General features: G+C 42.7%; 1 protein-coding gene across 1 annotated transcript in view; it reads right to left on the bottom strand.

Annotated features, from left to right (window-relative positions):
• Positions 1 to 12,014: 12,014 nt before the first annotated feature.
• Positions 12,015 to 19,083, bottom strand: part of LOC137562074 (NXPE family member 3-like) — a 34,394-nt gene continuing 27,325 nt past the window's right edge. The window contains exons 5-6 of the mRNA XM_068273412.1: positions 15,021 to 15,236; positions 12,015 to 12,547 (exon numbers count right to left, since the gene is read on the bottom strand). Coding sequence (XP_068129513.1) covers positions 12,015 to 12,547; positions 15,021 to 15,236 — 749 coding nt within the window. The remainder of the gene's footprint in view (positions 12,548 to 15,020; positions 15,237 to 19,083) is intronic.

Genomic DNA, 19,083 nt, shown 5'->3' with positions numbered 1-19,083 from the left:
ATTAGCATGGAGCCAGAGGAGAGCAGACTAATTCATGGAATATACAAAGCCAGTCACTTAGCTATAGTAAAATGCAAAGTATTACAGCACTTCAGAATATTCACAGATTGCAGTAAAATCGATAGTTCAAATAAGCGCAGATCATACCATAAGAGTTAGATTGCGTTCACAGAAGGATTGGAAACGTATTTGGCCCCCTTGAAGTTTTCCACATTTTGTCACATTACTGCCACAAACATGCATCAATTTTATTGGAATTCCACGTGAAAGACCAATACAAAGTGGTGTACATGTGAGAAATGGATCGAAAATCATACATCATTCCAAACATTTTTTACAAATCAATAACTGCAAAGTGGGGTGTGCGTAATTATTCAGCCCCCTGAGTCAATACTTTGTAGAACCACATTTTGCTGCAATTACAGCTGCCAGTCTTTTAGGGTATGTCTCTACCAGCTTTGCACATCTAGAGACTGAAATCCTTGCCCATTCTTCTTTGCAAAACAGCTCCAACCCAGTCAGATTAGATGGACAGCGTTTGTGAACAGCAGTTTTCAGATCTTGCCACAGATTCTCGATTGGATTTAGATCTGGACTTTGAATGGGCCATTCTAACACATGGATATGTTTTGTTTTAAACCATTCCATTGTTGCCCTGGCTTTATGTTTAGGGTCATTGTCCTGCTGGAAGGTGAACCTCCGCCCCAGTCTCAAGTCTTTTGCAGTCTCCAAGAGGTTTTCTTCCAAGTTTGCCCTGTATTTGGCTCCATCCATCTTCCCATCAACTCTGACCAGCTTCCCTGTCCCTGCTGAAGAGATGCACCCCCCAAGCATGATGCTGCCACTACCATAATTGATAGTGGGGATGGTGTGTTCAGAGTGATGTGCAGTGTTAGTTTTCCGCCACACATAGCGCTTTGCATTTTGGCCAAAAAGTTCCATTTTGGTCTCATCTGACCAGAGCACCTTCTTCCACATGGTTGCTGTGTCCCCCACATGGCTTGTGGCAAACTGCAAACGGGACTTCTTATGCTTTCTGTTAACAATGCCTTTCTTCTTGCCACTCTTCCATTAAGGCCAACTTTGTACAGTGCATTACTAATAGTTGTCCTATGGACAGAGTCTCCCACCTGAGCTGTAGATCTGTGCAGCTTGTCCAGAGTCACCATGGGCCTCTTGACTGCATTTCTGATCAGCGCTCTCCTTGTTCGGCCTGTGAGTTTAGGTGGATGGCCTTGTCTTGGTAGGTGTACAGTTGTGCCATACTCTTTCCATTTCTGAATAATCGCTTGAACAGTGCTCCTTGGGATGTTCAAGGCTTTGGAAAACTTTTTGTAGCCTAAGCCTGCTTTAAATTTCTCAATAACTTGATCCCTGACCTGTCTTGGACCTGTCTTGTGTGTTCTTTGGACTTCACAATGTTGTTGCTCCCAATATTCTCTTAGACAACCTCTGAGGCCCTCACAGAGCAGCTGTATTTGTACTGACATTAGATTACACACAGGTGCACTCTATTTAGTCATTAGCACTCATCTGGCAATGTCTGTAGGCAACTGACTGCACTCAGATCAAAGGGGGCCGAATAATTATGCACACATCACTTTGCAGTTATTTATTTGTAAAAAATGTTTGGAATCATGTATGATTTTCGTCCCACTTCTCACGTGTACACCACTTTGTATTGGTCTTTCATGTGGAATTCCAATAAAATTGATTCATGTTTGTGGCAGTAATGGGACAAAATGTGGAAAACGTCAAGGGGGCCGAATACTTTTGCAACCGCGTGTGTGTGTGTGTGTTTGTGTGTGTGTGTGTGTGTGTGTGTGTATGGATACAAAAGAACACACAAAAGAAAAAATATACCTTTATTTCCATATAATATACTGTCGCCATACATTATATTATGAACGAAAAAGGAAATTGACTCTTGGGTGCATGTAAAGTAATTAGTAGAAAACTTTAATAATCATCAATATAAACATATATTACACCGACATCTAAAACCTAAATAGCATAAATAGACTGTGGCATAGTGATACCATATAGCTAGCTAAACACCAGAGGAGGAATATGTGGCTGCAGTCCCCACAATTCCAAAGTCTATTGTTCAAACACCTGACCCAGAAGCCATAGATAGAGCAGAGACGATGATCATGCTGGTATTAATTGTTAGCGATCTTCAAAACACAGCAACTCTGTTTCCAGTGTATCACCATAGGCAACAATGTCCACAACAGTTCCCAATCGCAGAAGGTGTGGTTAAGCTAGTTCATTCATTAAGCATGCATATGAAAGGTACAGCAAGCAGCATCCACTGATCATTCCCAATTGCAGAACGTCGTGGTTAGCGTGAAGCAAGCATTCAGGCTGTTCGCAAAAGCAGCATCAATTAGGAAAAGCAGTTCAATGAAATTCCTTCATGGAGCAATTCACATGGCATATGCTGTTACCAGTCCGTGGTGCAATCACTGGAGATGGATCTATTTGGTATCGATTCCTGGGTCAGGCAGATCTCAGGTGGCATAAGCTAGCAGCCTCGATGCCATTTAATTCAACATGTTTCGCCGATTTAAATCCTCGGCCTCATCAGGAATTGGCATCATAGGTATTGCTTTATCGTCCAGCTACATGAAATGTACTATCAACCATTTAAATGTGTGCGTCAGGTCCTCCGTCCTCCCTCCCCTCCGCCCACGTGCACACATCCGGCTGTCCCATTGGCCCAGCCAATGCTCACCAATGCTGTGATGACGCGGTGACGCGCCACGCCCCGGCCCAACATCCGGAAGCGTGCGCTCCAAGACTCAGCCCGGAGGCACATTACCACCAAAGGTCGGGCCGAGAACCAGCACTGCCAGTGGCCGCACAGCGCCCGCGCGCCCGGAGGAGCCCGGGCTGTGAGCCAACCCGCATCTTAACCATAGCAATTTACATAGCGGCCCTGTCCACACGCAGAATACATCGTCAATATAACGAAGCCAAAGACTGGCATACTGTTGGAACAAAGTGTTATTATAAATAAATGGTTCCTGATAACTGTTCATATAAATATTTCACGTAGGACGGGGCCACATTGGACCCCATTGCAGTACCCTGTACCTGTAAGAAAAATTGATCATTAAACATATAATAATAATAATAATAATAATTGCATGTAATTGCATGTAATTACAATATGCAGCAACTCAACAAGGAAATAAATTTGGTCAGAATCAAAGTCTGAAGCTGTGTAAAGAGAGAGTGGTGGACTGCCTCTACCGCCCCATCATGTGGGATGGAGGTGTAAATGCTCTCCACATCAAGAGTTACCAAAAGGCTCCCCTTGGGGATATCTGACATCCACCTTGTTTCGGGGAATGGGTGGGTATTATTCACTTCCGCATTCCCTCCGCCTATATCAGCACAGAGATGGCGCTGCTGCGCCACCACCATACAGGTCTCCAAGTTCCCCATCAGGTCCATTTGACCTAATGGGTAGGTCCATTGTCAGGTTGGGGGCATGCTTTGTTTCCGGCCATCATGGGACTCCTGCGGGGAGCGGTTGACATTTGAAAGGTGAGCACTGGGTCTTCATTGAATATATAAAGTCAGCGCAGGTCTATAGTAATACAGCTTTCATCATTTTTTGGTATACAGGATCTTCGAACAAAAGGGTAAAGAAGCAAGGCTTACCAGATTCCAACAACCCACATTATAAGGTTGTAAGCGAGTTTGATAGGTGGTCCGCAGAACTTTCAAATGGTGTCGTTTCACCAGCGATGTTGCACACTACAGATTCCTCCGGAATATAGTAGATATCCTGAGATCGCAGAGACTCACCAAAGGGGAGTCCAGTAGGGTAGTGACATGAAAGAGATGTACGGCACATCTAAGTGTAAACCGTCTTTATTACATAACAAGTAAAACAATTAAAAACAAGGATAAAGGAAAACTCACATACGGGGCCCGTGCACTGGGAACCCCGAAAAAGTAGCGCGCATAAAATGGTCAATAGAAGACCTCAAATAAAATGGTGCCGCCTGTCGCCTTCCCGACCGGTTTCGCAATCTTGCGTCATCACGATGACGCAAGATTGCGTCAGGCCTTTGTCAAGTTGCAAGGATCGTATGATCCTTGCAACTTGACAAAGGCCTAAGGAAGGGCCGAAACAGCGGTCTGTTGTTGCTTTCATGATTAATAAACCTTAAGAGCTATAAATACACAGCGTGGTGCCGGTCCTTTTGGAGAAGTGCATACATTGTACTAGGGAAATATTTTAAACACTTTAATAACTGGGACAAATGAGCAAATAAAATGTGTGGGTTTTAATTACGGTAGCATGTATTATTTCAAAACTATAATGGCCGAAAACTGAGAAACAAGGGATTTTTAAAAAAATTTGTTCGTATTTTTCCCGTTAAAATGCATTTAGAATAAAATAATTCTTAGCAAAATGTACCACCCAAAGAAAGCCTACTTGGTGGTGAAAGAAAACAAGATATAAATTGTTTAATTGTGATAGGTAGTAATAAAGTTATAGGCAAATGAATGGGAGGAGCGCTGAAAGGTGAAAATTGCTCTGGACTGGTACAGAAAGGGAAAAAATCCCTTAGTAGGGAAGTGGTTGAACTATAAAACAAAGCAGAAATGATGACCCTTTAAACTTTCCTGCAGTAAAACCTATTTCAAGCTCTCACTATTTCTTGGCTGCTTAAGTGGTTCAGAAAACAGGACTGTATTCCACCCAGGTTGGGTCGAATAGCTCAGAGAAGCTATGCAGCATAGATAGCAACTGAAGTTGAGGATCTTCTTCACTATTAGTGTTCTACAGTATATCTTAGTTAGCTGTACTACACATACAAATCATTATCTCATACGTTTTGTTTTTCACTTCAGGTTTGCTTTAAGGAATTCTTTCCTTCCTTTATGATATCCTAAATACATAACCTAAATTGAACTTTATCCTTGTTAAAATCCAAAAAACTGACACTAATTATTTGAGATTATTATCTCTTTGGAATTGAGGGAATAGTAACCTACATTGTCCGGACCAAAAAAATATGAGGTTATCCCATGGTTCTAACAAATCAGGGGTTCTTGGCTCAGGTCATTCTCCCTCTTGCTTTCTTTGCACCTTCCATACTTAACCACTTTACCCCCGCCCGTACGAATTTCTCCATCCCTTTTTCCATCCTTTAACCCCCAGGGACGGAGAAATCCGTACTTTCCGCGTACCCGACGCTGTCCGCGCTCCCGCTCGTAAACACGCCGCCCGCCGCTAGTAAACACACCGCCGCCCGCTCGCCCGGAGATCAATGAACGAGAAAATCCATTCCCGTTCGTTGATCTAAGCCCCACAATGATCCGCTGCTCTCCTATGGGCAGCGCGATCATTGTGAGAAAAAACTCACGTGTCCAGCCTCCTTATACTTCCTCCAAGCTTCCGGAAGGACGCTTGGAGGTCGCATTAAAACAAAAAGTTACTGTGGCCATCTTGTGGCCAAATAGTAAACTACACCCTACACATTTTTCACATACAAATAAATGATTTTTACACAAAAAAATAACTCATTACCTCCCACACTCCCCATTTTTTTTTTTTTTTTGTAATTAAAAAAAAAATTCAAAAATGTACAATTAAAAAAAAATACATAAATAGTTACCTTAGGGACTGAACTTTTTAAATATTTATGTCAAGAGGGTATAACACTGTTACTTTATAAACTATGGGCTTGTAATTAGGGATGGACACAAAACTGAAAAAAATGCACCTTTATTTCCAAATAAAATATTGGCGCCAAACATTGTGATAGGGACATAATTTAAATGGTTTTATAACCGGGACAAAAGGGCAAATACATTTCATGGGTTTTAATTACAGTAGCATGCATTATTTAAAAACTATAATGGCCGAAAACTGAAAAATAATTATTTTTTTCCCCACATTTTTCCTATTTTCCCATTAAAACACATTTAGAAAAAAAAAATTCTTGGCATAATGTCCCACCTAAAGAAAGCCTAATTGGTGGCGGAAAAAACAAGATATAGTTCATTTCATTGCGATAAGTAATGATAAAGTTATAGATGAATGAATGGAAGGAGCGCTGAAAGGTGAAAATTGCTCTGGTGCTCAGGGGGTAAAACCCCTCAGTGGTGAAGTGGTTAAAGAGAACCCGATCAGCGGGAGGGAAGGGACGCGGGCGGGTAGCGCCGATACTGAGGAGGCGGGGGAGCTGCGCTAACAGACAGGCAGAGGTAAACAGTGTGCTGGCGACACGCTGTGTGTTGCTAGCACTGCGGGGAGGATAGCGGCGCGCAGGGGGGTCCTGGAGGCACACCATGGGGCAACAGAGGCTGGTGTTAGTGTGCACAACCAGCCTCTGTGCCCCACTAACATAATTAAATCCCACCTCGGGTTCTCTTTAATAAGCATACAGGGCAGACTCCACTTGCACCTAAACAACCAGCAGACTTTTAACACTTTAAATAAAATTACATTTAAATTTAAGCGGACCTCCAGACTGATGTACAAAATATATTTACCTGCGGTGTGATGTTCCAACGCAAAGCGGTCCCGAAGACCCCGCATCACTCCACGTTCGGCGCCTGGCCCCGCTTCCCTCTCTCCCCAGCAAAAAAACGCCCAAGCTATTTACTGCAGTAAATAGCTTGGTGTTTTTCTTCGTGGAGAGAGGGGAGGCGGTGCCAGGCACCGGAAGTGGAGAGATACGGGGTCTTCGGGACCGCTTCACGGGACATCTCACTGCAGGTAAGTATAACTTTTTCTTACAGCAAGGCTTCAGGTTTTTGTATTATCAGCCTGGAGGTCCTCTTTAAGTACTAGACCTAATATTAAAGGTCGACAAGTTAGTATTGACCAGTATTGACCAGATACCAGGCTATAAATTAAAAACAATATTTTGTAGTGCTGGCCTGCTGGATGCAAGCTTCTAACTGGGAGAAGAGGTCTTCGTGCCATTTAGTCTTCTCCTTCTGAGTTTTAATCCTAGGACATTGGGAACATGTCTTTATCATCACTTTGGGCATATATAGGACAGCATAAGGTCCACCTCATTCCTGATAACTGGTGGACCAGGGTGGATGTTGTCTGGTAGGTAATGGCAGGACGTCATGTCCCAGGCATCTATAATTATGACCCCCATTCCCTTGAAAGCTGCCCTCAGTAAGATGTCCAGTTGAAGGGACAACCAGTCACTCCCAAATATTGACTTGTAGCCTGTGTTGGCTGATTTAATAATCACTTTTGTCTCGGGGCTGCGGATGAGGAGAGAGGAGATTGCCTGACGAACCCTCTCCACCCTCTCCATGTGGAACCTCACAGGAAGAGATGTGAAGTGCGCCCACAGAGTCACCATCACCACTGTCTGAGGTCCTCCCCCAATACCAGCCAAGTCTACCGACTCATAGTGCAGATCAGAGACCATTGTCTTGGTGACCCTGTAAGGCAGTCCATGGGTTCGCCAATGCATGACAAATCCAGCATCAACATCAACTGCTAGCAGTGGTCCTGACTTGTAGTTTGTGTGCAAGTCTATCCTCTTGAGACCTAAAGAACAAATCACAAAACAATTACTGTCTTATAAACATTTTACAATCAGCCAGTTAAATCTTGCCCGGCTACATTAGGACTTTCCTCCTAAGGTAAACCTGCTTACTTTAAAAGGAGAGAAAGTCACAAACTTACCTTGCTAGAAGGAAACCTCTGGATCCTCCAGAGGCTTCCCACACGCCCTTGAGAGCACACCAATCCTGTCTGGGACAATCCCATTTGGGGATAAGCAAGGCCGTACTAGACCTTGATGAAGAGGTGCAGTGGATTCCAGCACTGGAATGGCGAGGTGGAGACAGGGCCGGTTTTAGACTTTTTGCTGCCTCAAGCAAACATGCAGGGGTGTAGCAGTAGGGGGTGCAGAAGTTGCGACCGCATCGGGGCCATTGGGCCAGAAGGGCCCCAAGGGGCCCTTCCTCAACCACAGTATTAGCTCTTTATTGGTCCTGTGCTCATAATAATCACTTCTACAGATACTTTGAATAGTAGTAATCATTAACAAACTGCTCCTCATCCCCTTCTTGCAGCTGCAAGACAGGGGGGATTGTTGAAGGAGAAGAAGCGTTCCCCGAGCCAATTGAAGTACCAATAATGAATGAACATGCCTCGAAATATGAATCATGTTCATTCATCAAAGTGAAAAGTAAAACACGTAGAAAAAAATAATTGAACACTTCCTGGTAACTTCCAAGAGAGTGTTTAGCACCATCTAGTGACCAAATAGTATAATTAAAATAAAAGAAAATGAATACATAAATGTAATTATAATTAAAACCTTTAACTTTTTAAAATATACATGTAAAGAGGATGTAATGCTATTAATTTAGCAACTATGGACTTGTAATTATTGATGGGTACAAAAGAACACACAAAAGAAAAAATATACCTTTATTTCCATATAATATACTGTCGCCATACATTGTACTAGGGACATCATTTAAACATAATAATTGGGACAAATGATCAAATAAAATGTGTGGATTTTATTTATAGTAGCATTGTTTATTTTAAAAGTATAGAGGGTGGAATTGGAGAATTAGTGTATTTTTTTATTTTTTCCCTACAAAATGCATAGAAAATAAAGTAATTACTAAAAACAAGCAGTGGCCAAAAAAATCCTAACTTGTGTTGAAAAACAAAAACAAAATATAGATCATTTAGGTGTGATAAGTAGTAATAAAGATATCGCCAAATGAATGGGAGGAGCGATCGCTGACAGAGGAAAATGGCTCTTGGTGGTAAGGGTAAAATAGCCTGTGGAGTGAAGTAGTTAAAGGGAACCTGAGGTGAGAGGAATATGGAGGCTGTCATAGTTATTTCCTTCTAAATAACGTCACTAGCCTGGAAGTCCTGTTGATCTTCTGGCAGGTGACTGAGTCAAAACCCTGGAACAAGCATATGGCTAATCCAGTAAACCGGAGTCAGCTGAGTCAGAAACACCTGATCTACTGCATGCTTGTTCAGGGTCTATGGCTAAAAGTAATAGAGGCAGAGGATCAGAATGGCTGGCCAGCAACTGGTATTGCATAAAGAGCAATACTATTTCAGAAAAAAACATATATAAGTAGATAAATATTTGCTCTACTTACATAACATATGTATCGTACTGTCCACGTTTTGATTTTAGTGATTGTTCTAAAATAACAAAAGAGAAAATCCTTCTTAGCATTTCCCATTTTAAGTGTGGCTGTTTTAAAGCCAATCCTGCTGTCATTTCCTCCCTTACTCTCCTCTGCCTAATTTGCCCGCCCTTCACTATAGAAAGTGCATTTTCTATAGTGGGTGTCTGATCATGTTTTAAAGAAACAACAAAAAAATATACAAATGATAAATATATATAAAACAAAGAAAAAAGAAATGATAAACATATACATAGACATAACATTAAAGGATTATCTATAATCACAATTTAGGCATAGACCTTTACAGAATCATTCAGTGACATCGAGCATGGGTTAAAAACAAAGTAAACATAAATGAATAAAATTATGTGCCAAAACTATTGTATATCATATCTGTATACATAAGAGGTTATTTCGGATTATTGGTGTACTTGCACCCCCTGGTGGGGAAAGCTAATTACATCATATAAAATAAAGGTAGAAAAAATCCTTTCACATGTCTATGTTCACAAGGACAAGAGGTTATCGGGGGAATGGTATAGAAACCTACCAATAATAACAACATAAAGATATGGACACAAAAAATAATGGGCTGAGCTGCATTCAGTTTTTATATCCCTAAATGGATATCCCAGTTATAAAACATGAGGGTGTATTGGTATTTGCTTAAAGGGATATTGAAGATAAAACGTTAAGGAATTAAAATTATCCTCTGGTGGTCATTATAAACAGGGTTTATAATACAGCTGAGTATAATGGGGGAAAGGGAGATAAAAATAATGCTAATAATAAAAAAATAGGATATCTAAATCACTATTAATTAAAAAATAATAATAAGTGGAGGGTTTAAAAGAGAGCACTAGATAGAAGGAAATATTGCAAAGGATGTTAGTAAATTTTCTCGGATGGCTCATTGAGTCCACTCGGGGTAAGTGTTTTGAGGATTTGGATCCAATACATCTCTCTTTTTTCAGTGATTCGGAAGCATCAATATGTGGATGAGTGATTTTCTTGATGAGAGAGGGTGCTACATCCTCTTCGCTATCGTCCTCCTCCTCCTCCTTGGAGTGTGAAGCAGAACTCTAATTACACTCCCTGATTGATGTATACCCATGCAAGATGTTTGAAAGCACGTTAGGCCTGCAATTTAGCATTCAATGTGATTTCTGCCCTTAAAACGCGGCTTTGCGTTAAATCCAGATTTTTCCCCGGGACTTTTGGCATGTATCCCACTCCGCCATGCCCCCCTCCAGGTGTTAGACCCCTTGAAACATGTTTTCCATCACTTTTCTGGCCAGCATAAGTGTTTCTAGTTTTCAAAGTTCGCCTCCCCATTGAAGTCTATTGCGGTTTGCGAAAGTTCCCACAAACCAAACTTTTGAGGAAGTTCGCGAAGTGAAAATTGGAGGTTCGGGCCATCACTAGTTTCTACTATGTAAGGGGGCTTTGTTATTAACCGTTAAAGTCGGCACCATTAAAGTCTATGGGAAAAATGTGAACCCAAACTTTATTGGAAAAAAATGTGCGGTTCGCGTTCGCGCAAACAAATTCACCGGCGAACTGTTCGGGCCATCTCTATATCTTAGCTGTACTACACATACAATTCATTATTTTATTCGTTTTCGTTTTTTTTTTTTTTTTCACTTCAGGCTTGCCTTAAAGGGGTTCTTTCGCGAAAAAAGTAGGCAGTTAAAAAATGTGATAGATGACAGGTTTTGGGCCAGTCCATCTTTTTAAGGGGGATTCTCAGGGCTTTCTTTGTTTTCAACAGCATTTCCTGAACAACAGTTTAACTGCTTAAATAGCAAGATACCAGCCGGCCTCCCTAATCACTTGCACACTATTATGTCAGTTAGATTTTGCACTGTTCAGGAAATGCTGTTGAAAACAAAGAAAGCCCAGAGAATCCTCCTTAAAAAGATGGACTGGCCCAAAACCTGTCATCTGTCACATTTTTTAACTGCCTACTTTTTTCACGAAAGAACTCCTTTAAAGAATTCTTTCCATCTTTTATGATATCCTGAACACATAACCTCAATTGAACTCCCTATTGAAATCCCAAAAGCCGACACTAATTGGACTATTATTTCTTTGGGATTAAGGGAATAGTAACCTACTCTGTCCAGACTAAAAATATATATTTAATGGGGATGTTATCCCATAATTCTAACAAATCAGGGTTTCTTGGCTCAGGTCATTCTTCCTCTTGCTTTCTTTGCATCTTCCATACTTATTAAACCTACAGCGCAGACTCCACTTACACCTAAACAACCCGCAGACTTTTAACACTTTAAATAAAATTACATTTAGATTAAAGCGGACCTCCAGACTAATGTACAAAATATATGTACCTGCGGTGTGATGTTCCAACGTAAAGTGGTCCCGAAGACCCCGCACCACTCCACGTCCGGTGCCTGGCCCCGCCTCCCCTCTCTCCCCAGCAAAAAAAACCCAAGCTATTTACTGGAGTAAATAGCTTGGTGTTTTTCTCTGGGGAGAGAGGGGAGGCAGGGCCTGGCGATGGAAGTGGAGAGATACGGGGTCTTCGGGACAGCTTCACGGGACATCCCACCGCAGGTAAGTATAACTTTTTCTTACAGCAAGGCTGCAGGTTTTTCTATTATCAGCCTGGAGGTCCTCTTTAAGTACTAGACCTTATATTAAAGGTCAACAAGTTAGTATTGACCAGTATTGACCAGATACCAGGCTATAAATTAAAAACAATATTTCGTAGTTCTGGCCTGCTGTATGCAAGCTTCTAACTGGGAGAAGAGGTCTTCTGTGCCATTTAGTCTTCTCCTTCTGAGTTTTAATCCTAGGACATTGGGAACATGTCGTTATCATCACTTTGGGCATATATAGGACAGCATAAGGTCCACCTCATTCCTGATAACTGGTGGACCAGGGTGGATGTTGTCTGGTAGGTAATGGCAGGACGTCATGTCCCAGGCATCTATAATTATGACCCCCATTCCCTTGAAGGCTGCCCTCAGTAAGATGTCTAGTTGAAGGGACAACCAGTCACTCCCAAATATTGACTTGTAGCTTGTGTTGGCTGTTTTAATAATCACTTTTGTCTCAGGGCTGCGGATAAGGAGAGAGGAGATTGCCTGACGAACCCTCTCCAGCCTCTCCATGTAGAATCTCACAGGAAGAGAAGTGAAGTGCGCCCACAGATTCACCATCACCACCGTTTGAGGTCCTCCCCCAATACCAGCCAAGTGTGCCGATTCATAGTGCAGGTCAGTGACCATTGTCTTAGTGGTCCTCAAGGGCGGTCCATGGCCTCGCCAATGCATGACTAAGCCAGCCTCAACATCAACTGCTAGCAGTGGTCCTGACTTGTAATTTGTGTGTAAGTCTATCCTCTTGAGACCTAAAGTACAAATCACAAAACAATTACAGTCAAATAAGCATTTTACAATCAGCCAATTAAATATTTCCTGGGACCCTGGCTACACAAATACTTTCCTCTCAAAGTAAACCTGTGACTTTAAAGGAAAGTAAAAAAAATAATCATTTATTTGGTGTTGGTGCGGTTTAGATGCTGGTTCTTCTGACTTAAAGAGAAACTCCAACCTAGAATTGAACTTTATCCCAATCAGTAGCCGATACCCCCTTTTACATGAGAAATATAATGCTTTTCACAAACAGACCATCAGGGGTTGACTGATTTTGTGCTGAAACCCCTCCCACAAGAAGCTCTGAGTACCGCGGTACTTTTGGCAGTTTGTTACAATGTAACAAGGGTCACAGACAAGAATTAGCTGTTTACAGCTGTCTGTAACAGCCAAAACAGCTAGGAGCAGCTACATAACCTGCCCACAGTAAAAATGTCACCATGTAATAAATGTCAGACTGTAAATCGGGGAGAGGAAAGATTTTACAATGAGCAAACACTGACTAAATCATTTATACATAATTATGGTAAAAAATGAAGCACTTTTTTTACTACATTATTTTTACTGGAGTTCCTCTTTAAGCATCTTATGGTACTCTTTAATTTCTTGTGTTTGACGCAAAACTAACTACCGGTACTCTGGAGACAGGCTTATATACGGTTTTACACTCTGGAGGGATGCGTTTTTTAGGTTGAGGTTTTGTGTGTGGATAGTGATGGGCCGAATATCAAATTTCAGGTTCGTGAATTTTGAATGCTAATCTCCGCAAAAATTTGTGAATCTGCGAATCCGGAGAATCTCCAAAGACTTCAATGGGCAGGGTAATTTTAAAACCTACAACGACTATTTCTGGCCACAAAAGTGATGGAAACGTGGTTTTAAGGGGTCTAACACCTGGAGGGGTGCATGGCGGAGTGGAATACATGCCAAAAGTCCCACCAAAAATTATGGAGTTGGCGCAGAGTCATGTTTTAATCGCTAAAGGGCAGAAATCACTAGTGTTGTCTTGAACCTCCGATTTTAGGTTCACGAACCTCGAACACGCAAAAAAAAGTTTGCGAACATGCAAACTTTCGAACCGCCATAGACTTCAATGGGCAGGCGAACCTTCAAAACTACAAACATTAATTGTGGTCACTAAAGTGATGCAAAAGATGTTTCAAGGGGTCTAACACCTGTAGGGGGTATGGCGGAGTGTGATACACACCAAAAGTCCTGGGGAAATTCCGGATTTTACGCACAGCAGGGATTAAGGGCAGAAATCACATTTTATTGCTAAATTGGAGGCCTAAAGTGCTTTAAAACATCTTGCATGTGTATACATCAATCAGGTAGTGTAATTAGTGTACTGCTTCACACTGACAGACTAAGCCAGGCATGGGCAAGCTCGGCCCTCCAGCTGTTACGGAACTACAAGTCCCACAATGCATTTGCCTTTATGAGTCATGACTGTGGCTGTCAGACTCCTGCAATGCATTGTGGGACTTGTAGTTCCTTAACAGCTGGAGGGCCAAGTTTGCCCATGCCTGGACTAAACTCACTGTGTAACGCACAGCACACAGCTGTTTTGTTGTGACCGGCGGCCGTGCTGGACTGGTGCCCACCATGGCGATAGGATAGTGCAGACGAAGGCGGTTTTCAAGCCCATATGCTCGGGCTGAGGTAGCTGAATGCAGGGCCGGGCCGAGGCATAGGCTGAAGAGGCTCCAGCCTCAGGGCACATTGTAGGAGGGGGCGCAGAATTCATTCAGCTGTCATTCCTAATTGTGTTTGAAGCAGAAAGAAATAAGAAAAGGGGATACATGGCAGTGACTGCAAGCCATATGACTAGATATTAAGGTGTTGGGTAGGTTGTGGGCCCTGTGGCGCCTCTTAGTCTAATAGCAATCAGTGTGGGATGGCTGGGGTGGGAAGGATGGAGGGGCGCACTTTGGTGTCTCAGCCTTGGGTGCTGGAGGACCTTGTCCCGGCTCTGGCTGAATGACAGAACAACAGTGACTGAGTGTCCAGCTGATCGAATTTGGTCTGTCCACAATGAAGCAACGACCTTATTATCTTCTTGGGTCAGGTGTGCCCCCCAACCCCAACACACTCATTTAGCCATTTATTGCTTCATAGTGCATTTTACTCTGTGAGATATGTATATTTATAAGTACAGATTTTACATATTACAATTTTCCATGCTAGTTGTGCTTTCAAATATGTCCCTAAAGCAGTCTGGTCAGCTATTTAGCGAGTTAATGCTGCAGCCATTGTCATCATGGGCAGCAGGCCAGCAGCCATTCATGGTGTCCTCGAATTTTAGTGACTCCACTTTTACACTGTTCGTGGATTTGCCTCTATAAAGTCTCCTGATTTTTGGATGTGTATCAGGAGTGAATTGATGTCACTATTTCAATGTAAAAGGTGATGCTGTATTCTTACAACAAAATGAGTAAAATATCTTACTTGGGATAAACGTCACCAGGTACTCAAACCACTGGCGTAGGGTAGAATCTCCAAACATGTGAATTACTTTCCCTTTAAGACAGGCTAATATATCAGCTGGTGTGGGGAAATGTCGTTCTGAGCACACCAGGGATGTCCATGTGTCCTTATAATAAAACCCAGATGGCTTTGGAGGGTGCTGGCCCGGCTGGCAGATTGGACGGTTGGAGGTAAGATCTGGAAGAGGTTGTGAGAAGCTGAGTCATTGCTCTTGTAAACTGCAAAATGATCTCACCTATTTTATAAATATTATTTAAAGAGGATATACAGTATAGAGACAAGGTCATAGTTATCTAAAGACAGAGCTACTTAATAAAAGTTTACAAACAAGTGTTTTAATTACTGTATTTTTTGTATTATAAGACTCACTTTTTCTCCCCGAAAAGTGGGGGGAAATAGTCAATGCCTCTTATAGTCCAAATGCAGGGAGTTCCTGACTTGTGAACGCCTGCCAATACAAACCTCCAACCCACCGCAATGTCAGGGACTCCCTGTACTGTGCTCATGCATGAGGGGGTCAAACGGAGGACACAAAGGGGCATAGAGGAGGACACAAGGAGAGCAGAGGCTAGAGATGGCCCAAACGGTTCGCCGGTGAACTAGTGTTCGAGGTGAACCGCAAATTTTTTCCCAAAAAGTTTGTTTTTTTTCCCCATAGACTTTAATGCCCGCCAACTTTAGCGGTTAATAGCAAAGTCCCCTTACATAGTAGAAACACCAAATTTGCAGGATATGTAGAGGAGGGTGGCGACTACAAGAGGAAAACATTTTTTTTCAAAAAGACCTTATAGTTTTTGAGAAAATTGATTTTGAAATTCTCTTCTGACCGTGGGAAAATTAACCCCCGCCAAATTTAGCGGTTAATAGCAAAGCCCCCTTAAAAGCTAGAAACACCAAATTTGCTGTGAATGTTAAGAAGAACAGTGGGAACAATATGAAAAAACATTTTTTCAAAAAGACCTTATACTTTTTGAGAAAATCGATTTTAAAGTTTCAAAGGAAAAGTTACAGAGCCGATTCATTAAAAAGAGCCGATTCATTAAAAAGAACCGGATCATTCATGAACCGGTTAGTATAGCTTAGAATGCATCCTGTGCAGGACGCATAGCTGACGGCTCCCGCTGTCTCCCCCCACCTTAATTCACACCACAGATTTTCAATTATATTCAGGTCTGGGGACTGAGAGGGCCATTCCAGAACGTTGAACTTGTTCCTCTGCATGAATGCCTTAGTGGATTTTGAGCAGTGTTTAGGGTCGTCGTCTTGTTGAAAGATCCAGCCCCAGCGTAGCTTCAGCTTTGTCACGGATTCCTGGACATTGGTCTCCAGAATCTGCAGATATTAAGTGGAATCCATGCGTCCCTCAACTTTGACAACATTCCCAGTCCCGGCACTGGCCACACAGCCCCACAGCGTGATGGAACTACCACAATATTTTACTGTAGGTAGCAGGTATTTTTCTTGGAAAGCTGTGTTGTTTTTCCTCCGTGCATAACTCCCCTTGTTATGCCCAAATAACTCAATTTTAGTTTCATCAGTCAACAGCACCTTATTCTTAAATGAAGCTGGCTTGTCCAAATGTGCTTTAGCATACCTCAAGTGGCTCTGTTTGTGCTGTGGGCTTGAGAAAAGGCTTCCTCTGCATCACTCTTGCACACAGCATCTCCTTGTGTAAAGTGCGCCAAATGGTTGAACGATGCACAGTGACTCCATCTGCAGCAAGATGATGTGGTAGGTCTTTAGTGCTGGTCTGTGGGTTGACTCTGAATGTTCTCACTATTCATCACTTATGTTTATTCAAGATTTTTCTTGGTTTGCAACTTTGAGCCTTAACTTGAATTTAGCCTGTGGTCATCCGTTTCCTCAATATGTTCCTAACTGTGAAAACAGAGAGCTGAAATCTCAAAGACAGCATTCTGTATCCTTCCCCTAAACCATGATGGTGAACAATCTTTGTCTTCAGGTCATTTGAGAGTTGTTTTGAGACCTCCATGTTGCTACTCTTCAGAGAAAATTAAAAGAGGAGGGAAACTTACAATTGACCCCCTTAAATACTCTTTCTCATAATTGGATTCACCTGTGTATGTAAGTCAGGGGTCACTGAGCTTACCAAGCCAATTTGAGTTCCAAAATTAGTTCTAAAGGTTTTGGAATCAATATAATGCCCATATTTATGCAACTGCCTAATTTTATTAAAACCATTATTGCGCACTTTCTGTAAATCCAATAAACTTAATTTCACTTCTAAAATATCACTGTGTGTGTCTCCTATATGATATATTTAACTGACATTTTTTATCGTAACAACCAACGATTTATACAGAAAAATCATGACGATTAACAAGGTTGCCCAAACTTTCGCATTCCAACTGTATGTCGACCACACCTTACTCCTACAAATACTTTCAAATGTGGGAATAAAGGGCCTTGCTCTCACATGGTTATCTTCCTACCTCTCTGGCAGGTCCTTCACAGTCTCCTACTCAGATCAGATCTCTTCTCCTCATGCTTTGTCTGTCGGGGTTCCCCAAGGCTCTGTCCTTGGTCCCCTCCTCTTTTCCATCTACATGCATGGTCTTGGTGATTTAATCAACTCATTCGGGTTTCAATACCACCTCTATGCAGACGATATACAACTGTACCTCTCTGCGCCAGACCTTAACTCCCTCCTGAAACGTGTTCCTGACTGCTTGTCTGCTATATTGTAACGATTGTGGAACTTTCTCCGTGATCAGCGCGCAACGCGTGCACTGATACGGCGGAAATCCTCCACAAGCGTATAATTGCAGGAACCCAGCAAAAGGTGCTACGCACCCGTAGAGGGAAATTCCTGTCGGCAGATGGCGCTGAGGAGTTCAGATGAACCAATCCTCTGTACCTCCACAAATGCCAGACAGGAATTGTACGAAGCGCAGAACGCAATCGCAAGAGAAGCGATTGCGAATGAGAACGAGCAAAGGGACAGGTTGTATGTGTGTGCGCCAATCTAGTCGCCACCCCGCGACAGCGCACACACAACAGCAGATACGAAACAGAAACACAACCGCAAGAAAGGCGATTGCCAAAAGTGACACAAGGCAGATCAGAACAGAATACGAGGATAGCAAAGGCACAGCAAATCATACAATGAGGAGATACGGAAAATAACAACTGCTAACTGAACGCGAACACCGCACTCATTCGCAACAGTGCACGCGTTCATGCGCGGTCTCCACGTGATAAGCACAATAGAGACAAGCACGCCTAACTAACCATCGACAGACAAACATGTAACAGAGGACGCGAGCGCTTGCTAAACGGTTACCTCACCGAGCCTCCAGCAAGCGTTCGTAGCAAACAAGACAGACACACGAAAACAGGGACAAGCGAGAGATAGGATCCACAGCACTAGCGAAAGTGGCTAGCGCGATCCAGGAAGACAGAACAGAAGGATCCACAGTACTAGCGCAGGATGCTAGTGCGATCCAGGTACAGAGTAGCAGAACAGAAGGATCCACAGCACTAGGCGAGTGCGATCCAGGCAGACAGAGTAGCAGAACAGAAGGATCCACAGCACTAGCGCAGGATGCTAGTGCGATCCAGGAAGGCAGAACAGAAGGATCCACAGCACTAACGGAAAGTGGCTAGCGCGATCCAAGGAGACAGAACAGAAGGATCCACAGCGCTAGCGCAAGATGCTAGTGTGATCCAAGTGAGACAGATCAGAAGAGATAGCTGGTAGCAACCGCTGCACCAGCTATACTCCAAGAACAGAGATCAGAACGATTTCCTGTCGACCACCGCCGGGACAGGACAATCGCAACAGAACAAACAAAACAGATAAGCAATCCTAACTGCACTAGGGGAACCTGCCTAGCGCAGTTTCTGAAATCACTCTAAGCTGATCTTCAAACAGAGAGTAAGGCTGACACTCCTCCAGGAAGGAATCCTTATGACCAGCCCAGCATTGTGGGAAACACATAGTACTTATAGTACATGCCTCCAATGAATGTGGCCAGGCAATTTGCATGACAACGTATGCAAA

The sequence above is a fragment of the Hyperolius riggenbachi genome, chromosome 3 (genome assembly GCF_040937935.1).
Source record: "Hyperolius riggenbachi isolate aHypRig1 chromosome 3, aHypRig1.pri, whole genome shotgun sequence".
NCBI classification, from domain to species: Eukaryota; Metazoa; Chordata; class Amphibia; order Anura; family Hyperoliidae; genus Hyperolius; species Hyperolius riggenbachi.
The sequence above is the reverse complement of the archived record's forward strand: the minus strand, read 5'-3'. Positions and strand labels throughout refer to the sequence as shown.